General features: G+C 42.0%; 2 protein-coding genes across 2 annotated transcripts; both read right to left on the minus strand.

Annotated features, from left to right (window-relative positions):
- Positions 1–597: 597 nt before the first annotated feature.
- Positions 598–3318, minus strand: LOC116259563 (putative disease resistance RPP13-like protein 3). Its single transcript, XM_031637419.2, has 2 exons — positions 1044–3318; positions 598–873 (listed from the first exon to the last, which is right to left on the minus strand). Exons 1-2 carry the CDS (start codon positions 2826–2828, stop codon positions 598–600), a joined length of 2061 nt encoding a protein of 686 aa, XP_031493279.1. The 5' UTR covers positions 2829–3318.
- A 5026-nt stretch (positions 3319–8344) lies between these two features.
- On the minus strand, positions 8345–11123 carry LOC116259564 (putative disease resistance RPP13-like protein 3). Its single transcript, XM_050079357.1, has 2 exons — positions 10831–11123; positions 8345–10588 (listed from the first exon to the last, which is right to left on the minus strand). The coding sequence occupies exons 1-2, from the start codon at positions 11121–11123 to the stop codon at positions 8728–8730; spliced, it is 2154 nt and encodes a 717-aa protein (XP_049935314.1). The 3' UTR covers positions 8345–8727.
- Between the last annotated feature and the right edge of the window lie 619 nt (positions 11124–11742).

An 11742-nucleotide genomic window follows, 5' to 3' on the forward strand; every position in this document is an offset into this window, starting at 1 on the left:
TTTACCTTGCAGGCCTCTCTTTTGCACTTTTACCAACAATCACGACAACACAATCGACCTGTCTCTGATACCAATGTTAGCAAAATGAATGACCTGTCTGCACTTCCTCTTCTTATGCTCCTGTGAATGACACAATACAAGAACACAACACACTAATCGAGCACTTGTTTCTACAAGTGATCACAAAGGCATGACATGTGATAAGAACACACAACACTAAAAATTTGGAGCACACTTGAAATGCTTTTTCTCACACATTTAGCCAACCCAAAGGGCCATAAGAAAAAACTGAAAAATAAATGACATTGATTCTTGGTAACTCCACTATGGTCATTATGGACATATTAAAAACAGAAAACTGAATATATAATGACCATATTAAAAACAAAAAACTGAAATTTAAAATAGGGCACATGTCTTGGAACGATAGAACTTTTGGAGAACCCAAAAGTTAAACCGTTTACCTTCTTCATAAAGGCAGCTGCATTAATTTTGCATTAACTTTCGTGATAATAATGATTGACGGAATGTGCTTTATTTTGAGCCAGTCACTACCCTTGTCAGGTTGAACTCTTTTTACTAAGGCGGGCACCATGTCTATCGTTTCAGCTCCTTAAGAATGCCCATTGTCCCCAACCCTTCAGGGATCTCAACCAAATTGTTGCAACTGGCAATTCTCATGTATTTGAGTTGAGGAAAGGCTCCAGATTCCACATGTATGTCCGCTAAAGAATCCAAATGTTCAATGTTCAAGACTTCAAGATTAGGGAACCCATCTTTTAGGCATCCCATTGTCTTGCCATTGTATGCATTGTTGACGAGCCTCAAACTCTTGAGCGATTGCAACGTCTGTAATCCCAATAAGGGATCATCCTGTAAGCAGGAGGAATCCAGTGTTAGCTTGCTAATGTTAGCAAACGCAACTTTGGGTAGATCCTCCAATCCCCCTTGCAGGTACAAGCTGTCAAGCTCTTTTAGTTGGCAATAGGGCTAAGAGCACTCCTACTCCTGTATCCTTTTGCGACTTGCATTCCCAACCTTACGAGGCTTGTCATGGTGGGTAAACCCTTTCCCACCCAACCACCAGCCTTCACATAAGATAGCGTCTGCAGCTCCTTTAAGGCACCCTTCGCTCCAAAATCGTCAGGAACTTCCATGGCATTAAAATTTTCGTGGCGTCTATTCCCGAAATATAAATGCCTTAGACTGGTCATGTACTTTAGATGCTTTGCCTTGAAGTACTTCAACGGGATTTTAGATGGTGATAGACTAACATTGGCAGAAGTTCTCAGATCCAATGTTTGCAGGTTGTGGAGTTGCTTGATGGATCTGGGCAGCGTTTCAATTGATGTGTTCCTCAGGCCCAGATATCTCAATAGGACCAAATCTCCAATCTCGTTGGGCAGTTTCTTTACACCGCGAACACCTTCAAGATCTAGAACTTTAAGCAGCTTGAAATTCTCAACTAGATCATAACAGGTTGGTGCTTCACTTTTTTGGAAGGAGATGAACGAGCGAGTCAGACGCAGCAGCGTCTGTGTTCTTTGCTGAAGGCAATTATGGTGGACGGCGAGGCGGCGGCAATTTGACAGATCATGGTGTCCGTCGGCCGCCGAGTGAGTTCGAAAGAAATTCTGCTCCTCTGCTGTAGTTACCAACATTTGAAGCAGAACATCATGAACTCGGCACGATTTGATTTGCCCAAAGGAGTTCCTTTTGCAAGGTTGAATCAGGCTCCTCTCGACCGATTCAACCAAGTAGTCCATGGCAACTTCCTCCAGTCTCCTTCTCCCTTGTTTCTGTACAAAACCTTCTGCAATCCACTGTCTTAATAGTCTCCTGACTCGGATTTCAAAGTTCCCCGGGAATGCGCAGCAATAAAGCAAACAGGATTTCAGATCAGAAGTCAAGTAGTCAAAGCTCAGGTCCAGGATGCTCGCGATCTCACCTTTGTTAAGCTCCCAGTCGAGACCGGCAACTACATGCTTCCATGTTCGAGCCGTTGGTTCTTTTTTAGACAGAATGGCTCCCAGGTTAACGAGTGCTAGCGGTAGGCCACCGCTTTTTTGCACAATCTGGGTCGCCAAACTTTTCAACTCATGGGGGCATGAGTGGGGAGGCGTGGGGAACGCGTTTTTGCGGAACAGCTCATGACTGTCTTTTTCGTTCAGCAAGGGCAGCATGTAAGGGTCAGTCTGCAGATCAGCGTGTTTAGCAACCCCTACATCTCGTGTAGTCATCAGAACTCTGCTTACCGTGTTCCCATCGGGCAAAGCTCCTCTAACAGCATCCCATGCCTCAGGCGTCCATACATCATCGAGAACAACCAGGTACTTCATCTCCTTCAATTCTTTTTGTATACTCGCTCGCATGTCTTCCTCGTTCTGCTGCCCTATCTTGTCTCCAGGAAGGCTAAGGACGGCTGTACACAGCTCTTTCAGAACTTCTTTCGTCTTGAGCTTCGACAGATGGATCCAAGCAGCAGAGATGAAGCTGCTCTTGACACGGTTGTACACATTTCTGGCCAGAACCGTCTTGCCAAGCCCAGCTTGGCCGACCACGGAGATCACGCAGCGTCTTGTTTCCCCTTCAATTAATCGCTTCACCAACGTGTTGATTTCCTTCTCTAGTCCCACCACATCATTCTGTTCGTTTTCTTCACAAGCGTCCCTCCTCCTCCTAGCCAACAAGCTTTCTCTCGCAGGGTCTTCTCCCTTGTCGATGTTCTGGATATCCAAGTCCTCCCTACTCCTGATGGTACCGATTCTCTCCCTGATCTTGTTAATCGAGGAGCTTATCTCCAAGCGGGCCTTCATCACCTTTGGCATGTGGACATACCTCTTCGTGTTTGCCACGAAATCGCTCCTGACACATTGGCTTTCAACTTCTGCGTGGAAGGTGTCTAGGACCGAGGACGTCGTCTATTTCGCAGGCCACCTGACGCATCTCATTCACCCAATTCTTGATCGTTTGTTTCTTCCCGCTAGGACTCTCCACATCATTGAGGAGGCACCGTATCCTTCTTAGTTCAGCTTCCACCGCCTTCACTTGGTCACGGAGTTCACAGATGGATTTAGCCTTCTCCTCCAGGAATTTAACTAGGCTCCCCAGAAGGACCTGAATAACTGGATCAGCCATCTGTTGAAGGACCTGAATAACTGGATCAGCCGTCTGTTGCTGCTCTCTCTCTCTCTCTTTCTCTCCCCGCCGTCGAGCTTCTTAGTTCCACCCACTGGACACCCGTCTCATGCATTTACTTCTTAATTTGCAATCGTCCACAGCTCGTCGAATTCTTTTTTATGGGATTGCCATCTTAATTTCTGGCTAATTTATTTGAGCATATTGAAGAGTAAATTTTTATATAATATTGGTCACGCTCTACTTTTTTGGCTTGGACAAGTTCGTCCTCATGCAAAGATACACGAGCTTGTGTGCAGAAGAAGAAATTTTTGTTTATGGGAGCAATAAATATATAAGTAACAAATTTCCCATTGTCTTTGATCTCGTGGGGTTGATCTATATAGTTAAATCCAAATCTCATCATTAAAAAAAAGTTTTAAAATGGGCTCCGTCCTGCTTGTTTATTTGACACATACCCTCTGATTACCTGCACATGTACAATTGTGCAAATGGAATATAACGATTAAAATACCTTCATTTAATTTAAAGAACAAAACAAAAATAAAAGGATTAAAAGGGTTATGCAGAAGTTAAAAAGTCCACACTACTTTATAAAAATTTTAAAAATGTCCAAATACCTCATCTTTTTCCATTACCTGTGTGCATGTCTCAATCTCAAGGATGTCAATATTGGAACTGGGAAATTAAACTGAACGCATCTTCATTTATTCACTGAATGTGATGTGGTGAAAGCTCGGGAAATTGTATTTTTCCTGCATGCCGGAAAATAACAAAATTAGTTTATAGGGAATGACTTGTTTAATTTCTCACCATTAATCTTGTCCACAAGTCTGTCGCCTGCACTATATGCATGCATATATTTTACATGCATGCAAGTTTGAACAAAATAACTAGAGAGAGAGAGAGCGATGTGGTGGTACTCCCACTTTCCAAAAGGAGGACAAACAGCCGCACAGAGGAAGAAGGCCGTGATCAACGCTGCAGCGAATGGTTGCTCTTGATGTCTTTGTCGGTGATCGGGTGTTTAAGTAGTAATGTGCTTACTTGTCTGATGGTGGCTACGAACTAGCAAAAGTTCTGGTGCCCCTACACAAGAAAGAGAGAAAGCGAAAGAAAGAGAGGGATTCGGACAAGGAACTGGAGTCAAAATGGGAATGTTGATGAATTTCGTAGTTTCATTTTATGGGTTGTGGAAGATGCTTCATGGTAAAGTAATCCCGGCGCTGTGTGGGTTATAGAGCTAGGCTAGTCCTTTTCATGTTCTTTGGTTCATATAGGTCCCCGCCTTGTGTAGAATCATGTTTTAGTCTTGATCTTCACGCAAACCACAATTTCACCTGTTTCTAAGCAGCTGCCTTCTGCTAAAATTCATGGATTCTGTCACAGAGGTTGCCCAGAAGTAGAATCTGGAATAAGTGTTGTTTTGCGATGTGCTTAATTGTTCTAATTTGTCCAAACCTTCCCCTTCTTTGAGCTTTCTATGCAGTAGTTAGGTAAAAGACTACTCAACATGTTGGTGGCATTGCACCATGGGGATAGATATTCGAACGTCTTCTATTTTGCAACATTGAGAGTTAGGTTTCGTTGCGATTGAGATCTGACTTGGTAATTAATGATCAGATCTCATTTATTCAAATACTTCCTGGACAGACAGATCAGATCTGTAATTAAGCCGTCGAGAAAAAAACTTTTGTTGTTACTGGCCAGATCAGCTTGTGAACTTAACTTTGCGTCTTTTCTTATTGCAAATTGCCAGCCATTATGAGAGACTATAGACATCAAATTTCAAAACCATTTACTCACTGAATTTCTATATCACGATATCCTATTCAAGCATCGTCCGAAAGTTGGTGATATAAATTTGAAACTTAAGGCTGATGTTTATTGAATTTGATAATGCACTCGTGTTATATATAAAGACTTCGGTTCTCGATCACCAAACCCTCCACATGCTTCTCTGAGTTTTTTCACCTACAAAAAAAATATAAAAGATCATGTGCAGCTGCACGCGAAACAGTGCCGTCATAGTTCAATAACAGGTAAACTCACCAGTTGGTGGTAGATGGGAATCCTTACCTGTTTTTTTTCCGTGAAATGGTCTTCCTGTCCTTGATTTATTGGTTACGACCTGTTTTTCGAAACTAAAACTATGGAAAAGGCTTTTACAAAAATGATACAGTGCTGATCATTTTTATGTTCAAAAACAAGAGAGTCAACTTTAAAAACTTCGATCAAGAGGTCTTTGAGAGGGCGTGGCATAATGGTTTGAGCGGGGTTTGGTAGGCAGTCATTTCCTATTTAACAATGGTTTGAGCAAGGTTTTTGGCAGGTCAGTTTTTATTTTAAATCTCTAAGACATCAACTCTTTGCGTGAGTAAGTGGGGGCAATATCTTGAAACAAAGAAAACATATCCTGTATACCAAGAGGACTACACTCATTTAGCGGTTGGATGAAATATTGATGCTCATCATAAACATTTGAACAAATAAATTGCACTCAAAAAGAAAAAAGATTGAAACGTAAATTGTTGGACATTGAAAACCAATGGTTAAATTAGTAAAAATTTACCATTTTATATAATATAAAGATTATTAGTTTTGTTAAATACAATGTATTTGAAGAATTTTCAGCACAAATAAAACACATCACATAATTATTTTAAATTTAATAAAAAATTAAATTAGACATAGCTAACCTTTGCATTTGGATTCACGAAGTTTCTCATATTACCGACTAAAAAATATGGCTTGAAATCTACGCTCCTCCCCCTTTCAGAAACCGCTGTTTTCCAAAGTCGCAGGCAAGTAGTACATATATCGGCGCCATGGGGAGAAGGCCAGCAGGGAACAGGGAAGGCAGGTAGCTGGGCAGAGGAAGAAGGTGGTCGAGGCAGCAGGCATGGCTACGTTAATACTTCGTGAAGCATATTCCCCGTTTGAAGCCTCTGCTGGTGGTCTCTTGCTCATTTGTTTTGCGGCGATGGTGGCACTTTTCGTGATATCCATGATCATCTTCGCGTGCTCTGATCGTGGCAGCTCTCGAGGAAAAAGCGATGGTGGCGGTGGATGTGGTGGTGGATGTGGCGGTGGTGGATGTGGCGGTGGATGTGGCTAACATATATGTCCGGGTGTATGGAAAAAGTTTGATCTTGTTGCTGTCTGTTAAACTTTCAATAAATGTTGTTTTTGCTGACATGTTTCTCTGCTTTGTTCGGGAATCGACTTTTGAAGTTTCTCGAATACATGTTTGCGTATTATGGAAATGGATGGGATGATCGCCTCGCCAACCCGTAGAACGTCTCTTAGGACCAAGTCGTCTCTAACCATCACCACTGGTCTGTGCCATGGGAATGATGAGTAACACGTACTTGTGATGATTATATGTATCATCGACTGTTGGAGTCTTTGGTTTTCTATCCATTGTTTCACTTACGAATGGTAATGTATTAATTAATATCAATACGTAATCATGTTCATTTTGGTACCTTTTAGCAAATTTATTCTTTTTCTCAACAAAATATTCAAAAAGTTATAAAAATCGAAAAAAAGGGAAAACCATTTCCTACTAATTTTCTTAACATCGCTCGAAATTATCTGTGCCCAACTTCCCCTGATCTCGTGCCACTTAACCATATAGAGGAATCGCAAAGAACCTAACTAATTAGACTTAAATTATATTGTTTCGTTGTCTTCTATGTCCGTGGTCGCCTTGCAGTGAACAACCATGAAGGTCAAGGCAAAATGCCCTACTTGCTACTTCTGATAAGAAAGATATCTAACTACCATAGAGCCGATCGGTAACAAAATCGTTGCATTATCCAAACAAAAGATCCCATGCCGCCCTCTTTAGAATTCAATTCAAGCATTTGAGGTTGCAGGACCTAAGATCTTGGGATATTATGTCGCATCTTATTTGAAAGTTGCGGTAGCCGAATGCCCCCATAAAAAAAATTGATGTGATAATAACGCCGTCGACCTTTTTGATGCGACCTGACTGACAATTTCGGGAGGGTTGAACAAGGTTCTGGCGGGCGTGTTTGTAGGACAACTGAAAAAAAAGGTTCTCGAACGGGGAAGTTATTACCCAGCAACAACCTGCAGGTATCATATTCTGACGAAAATTCTCATGCTGGATCATTATTTGACCACCAAGTAACAATAATAATAATTAAACCAAAAGTTCAACGTAATCATTAATTAAACCATAAAAATAATTGCAATGATATGCATTGTCATATATAAAAATCTTCAAGGCCTTCAGAAATACTTGTGCCTATGGTTGGACCGCCATCTTCATAGGCAACAAAAGCAAAATTAAAAGATTATGTTTCTTAGTTCATATACCCGACATATAATGTAGGAGTACGGTAAGGATGAAGATAAGAAAACTTAGTGCCAAAGCATATGAGTGTTCAGGCTTTTCCAAATATTATTTTTCCTAAACTTCACTCAATCAATTGAGAATAAAAAGGTAGACAGGAATCAAACAGGTAACTCAAACTGAAAAGAGCGGAAAACTCGTGTTGTGAAATCAAATTGAAATCTTTTGACAAAGCATTTTGCTGCTTAACATAAACTAAAAGAGAAACGAACAGAAGACTTTTTATATTGAAATCATGCAAAGCAAGCATCACATTCAACAAAGCTGAAAGAAAGCCGCATTGGGACCCAAGTAAAGAAAGGAAAAACTAGAAAACTGAATAAAAATTAACCCCATTATGGACACGAATAAAGAAGGAAAAAGGAAAGGCTTTCACGGTACTTTTTCCAACGCTACGCCTAGCTGAGTTAAGCATTTTCAGCTTTATGTTTTCCAAGGCAAATATATGATTCATCAAGAATGTTGAATTAACCGTCCACCATTTTCAGCTTGTAAAAATTCTGCTTACGTATGAAAAAATTTACTGTAATTGATCCACTTATGGGATTATCTGTATTTGGGGGAATTGGAAACATCTCTTTGGAATTTCCATTTATCGTGTATTCCAGGGTTTAAAATGATTATGCATACTAAATCTGCTGCTAAGTGTCCTTATGGTACTAACTATTAAAAAATAAATGGATGAATTTGAAAAATTAATCCATAGTTCTTCATTCTCTCTTGATCCATAGTGCCATTGAATTGAACAAAGTAATCCACCCTACAGTACGATAACGACTTATGCAGTAGTAGACAACACAGAGGCAGTAGAATTCGAAGAGATAAAAATAACGGGGTAGTTAAGAAGATGGAGATTTTCTGGTAACATGAAATGGAAGATCAAAGTGATATTCAACGAACACAAATGTGAATAATTTAATGAATGCAAGTGAGATAACTAGAAACAGAAGATTTCAGCAACGAAACTGCGGAACTTGCTTGGTAAAAATGGTTAACTGGGTGGCCTTAGTTATGTGCCAATCTTTACCCATGTTCGGTTGAACGCCGTCAACTAAGAAGGCGGCCATGTCGACTAGCCTCAGTTCCTGCAGACTGCTTATGCTCACTAGCCCCCTTGGGATCATATGCAAATTGCCGCAGGAGGCAATTCTCATGAATTTAAGCTGACGAAAGGCTCCAGACTCCATAACAACATCCCGTAAATCCTACAAGTTTTCAAGGTTCAAGACTTCAAGACAAGGGAACCCACCTCCTGAGCAGCACAGCGTCTTGCCGTGGTATGCATTGATGAGCCTCAAGCTCTTGAGCAACTGCAATGTCTGTAATCCAGAGAAAGGATCGTCACGTAAGCAGGAGGAATCAAGTGTTAGTTTGGTAAGCTTCACAAATGCAGTGTCCGGTAGATTCTCCAACTCCCCTTGCAGATACAAGCTGTGAAGGTGGCTCAGACTTTGGGCAATAGATCCAAAAGCACTCCTAGATGACCCATATGCTTTTGGGACTTGCATTCCCAATTTTCTGAGGTTTGTCATGGTGCACAAACCCTTTTCCACCCATCCGCCTGCCTTCACATATGACAGTGTCTGCAGTTCCTTTAAGCTGCGCCTTACTCCAAAATCTTCCGGCACTTCCATGGCATTAAAAAGCTCGCCGCGTGATCGACTTCCAAAATATAAATGTCTCAGATTGGTCAACTTCGCTACATGCTTGGCCTTGAAATATTTCAACGGGACCTTAGAGTGTGATAAACGAACGTTTGCAGAGGTTCTAAGATCCAACGTTTGCAGGTTGGAAAGCTTCTTGACGGATCTGGGAAGCGTTTCAATTGATGTGTGCCTCAGGCCCAGATATATAAGGAGGACCAAATCTCCAATCTCCACTGGCAGTTTCTCAACACTACCAACACCTTCAAGGTCTAAAACTCTAAGTAGCTTGAAATTTTTAATTTGGTCAGACCAAATTGGTGGTTTACTTTCTGGAAAGGAGATAATGGAGCGAGCATTCTGCAGGGAGCATGTTTTTTCCTCAAGACGACGGTGGGTGGCGAGGCGGCGGCAATTCAACAGGTCACAGTTGTTAGGTGTAATTGGGTCAATTTGAAAGAAATTCTGCTTCTTTGCTATAACTGCCAACGTTACACGCAGAACATCATGAACTCGGCAAGACTTGATTTCCCCAGATGAGTTTCGTTTGCAAGGTTGAATGAGGTTCCTGGCAACCAACTCATTCAAGTAACGCATCGCGACTGCATCCGGTCTCCTATCCTCTTCTTTTTTCACAAAACCTTCTGCGATCCACAGTCTTAAGAGTCTCTTGACTCGGATCTCAGAGTCCCCCGGGAAAGCACAGCAATAAAGCAAACACGGTTTCAGATCATAGTGTAAATAGTCAAAGCCCATGGTCAAGATTCTCGAAATCTCAGCCTTACCTTGAGTGATGTCCCAGTTGAATCCATCCACAAAATCCTTCCACGCAACAACTGTTGGTTCTCTTCCAGACAGAATGCGTCCGACGGCAACAAGTGCCAAGGGCAGGCCACCACATTTTGCCACAATATCGTTTGCCAAGCTCTGCAACTCTTGAGGGCAGGACTGGGGAGACCCGGGGATGGCGTGTTTGCAGAGCAGCTTATAGATGTCTCTTTGGTTCAGCAAGGGGATCCTGTAAGGGGGAGTGTGCATGTCGGCGTGTTTGGCCACCCCCTCATTTTGTGTTGTTATTAGAACTCTGCTCCGACTGTTCCCATCTGGGAAAGCTCCTCTAATGGCATCCCAAGTCTCATTTTTCCATACATCATCAAGAACAACCAAGTACTTCTTCCCCATTAGTTTGCGGGCTATTCTCTCCCGCATCTCATGAGCTTCAACCAGCTTCTCTGTCTCGTGTCGAGGGAGGTGTAGGACAGCTTTACACAGCTCCCGTAAAACTTCATTTGGATGCGTCGACACATGGATCCAAGCAGCGGAGCCGAAGCTGTTCTTGGCCCGGTTGTACACTTTTCTGGCTAAACCGTCTTTCCTACCCAAACTTGGCCGACCACAGAGATCACGCAGCGCCTGCCTTCCCCTTCAACCAATCGCTTCACTAACTCGTCCTCTAACCCCACAACATCATGCTCTCGGTCTTCACAAGAATCCCTCCTCCTCGCCTACAACAACGACACTCTCCGAGGGTCTCCTCCCTCGTCAGTGCCTCGGATACCCAACACCTCCCTACTCCGGGTAATCTCTTCGATTTTCTTGTCGATCTTCTCGATCTAGGAGTTTATTTCCCTACGCTCAATGATCTCTTTAAGCTTGTGGGCGAACCTCTTTGCTTTGCCCTTCAAATTCTTGCGGTCATAATAACTTTCAACTTCCAAAAGAAAGAGGTCTATGACGTCCTCGATTTCATAGGCCACTTGACGCATCTCATTCACCCAATGCTCAATCTTGCTATCACTCGCGGTCCGACCGTCGGCGTCCTTGAGGAAGCACTGAATCCCTCTGAGTTTACGTTCCACCGCCTTCACTTGCTCACGGAATCCAAATATGGATACGGCCGCCTCCTCCAGGAACAAAGCCAGCCTTCCTAGAGCAAACCCAATGGCCGCCTCCGGCATCTGCAGCAGCTGCTGCTACTCTCTCTCTCTCTCTCTCTCTCTCTCTCTCTCTCTCTCTCTCTATTCTCCGACGTAAGATGCAATTAAATGACCGCTTGCAAGTTGCTGGATCCACAATGAGTCGATCGATCAGGAGCAGGAAGTTGGAACATTCAAAATAATTCTGGTCATTCCATTCGCCACCACATTAACTGTTTTTAAAATTCTCTCCTTTTTCCAATTTTTTCATATTCCACCTTTCTGTCTTGGAAAAGTTCGTCCATAAAGGTTTTGACTCTTTCAATTTGTTAACAAAAACTGTCAAATTTGGCTAAATGGTCTTTCTGTCCTTGATTTATTGGTTACTTTGAACTTTTTTTTTTAAACTATACTATGAAAAGGCTTTTAGCAAAATGCTACAGTACTGATCATTTTTATGTTAAAAAAAAAGAATTATTATATCAGTCCCAAACTTTTTCCGGACGTTAAATACAAACTCGAAAGTGATTTTCTTATATCAACCCTTACTCTTTTTTGTATCTAGATTGACTCCATATGGATAGTTTTGGTAGAAGAAAAATGTTTCGCAATTGTAAAGAATCTATTGTTTAACTATTAAAACACAATCAATGGTAAGCGC

Source organism: Nymphaea colorata, chromosome 8, assembly GCF_008831285.2.
Source record: "Nymphaea colorata isolate Beijing-Zhang1983 chromosome 8, ASM883128v2, whole genome shotgun sequence".
In the NCBI taxonomy this organism is placed as follows: domain Eukaryota; kingdom Viridiplantae; phylum Streptophyta; class Magnoliopsida; order Nymphaeales; family Nymphaeaceae; genus Nymphaea; species Nymphaea colorata.

Excerpts from the sequence above, each read along its gene's own strand:
- LOC116259563 (XM_031637419.2), bottom strand. The coding sequence starts at position 2,828 with ATGCCAAAGGTGATGAAGGCCCGCTTGGAGATAAGCTCCTCGATTAAC. Across the intron at positions 874-1,043 it reads TACCCACCATGACAAGCCTC|GATGATCCCTTATTGGGATT; the intron begins GTAAGGTTGGGA and ends TCCTGCTTACAG.
- LOC116259564 (XM_050079357.1), bottom strand. The coding sequence starts at position 11,123 with ATGCCGGAGGCGGCCATTGGGTTTGCTCTAGGAAGGCTGGCTTTGTTC. Across the intron at positions 10,589-10,830 it reads TTGAAGGGCAAAGCAAAGAG|GGGAAGGCAGGCGCTGCGTG; the intron begins GTTCGCCCACAA and ends GATTGGTTGAAG.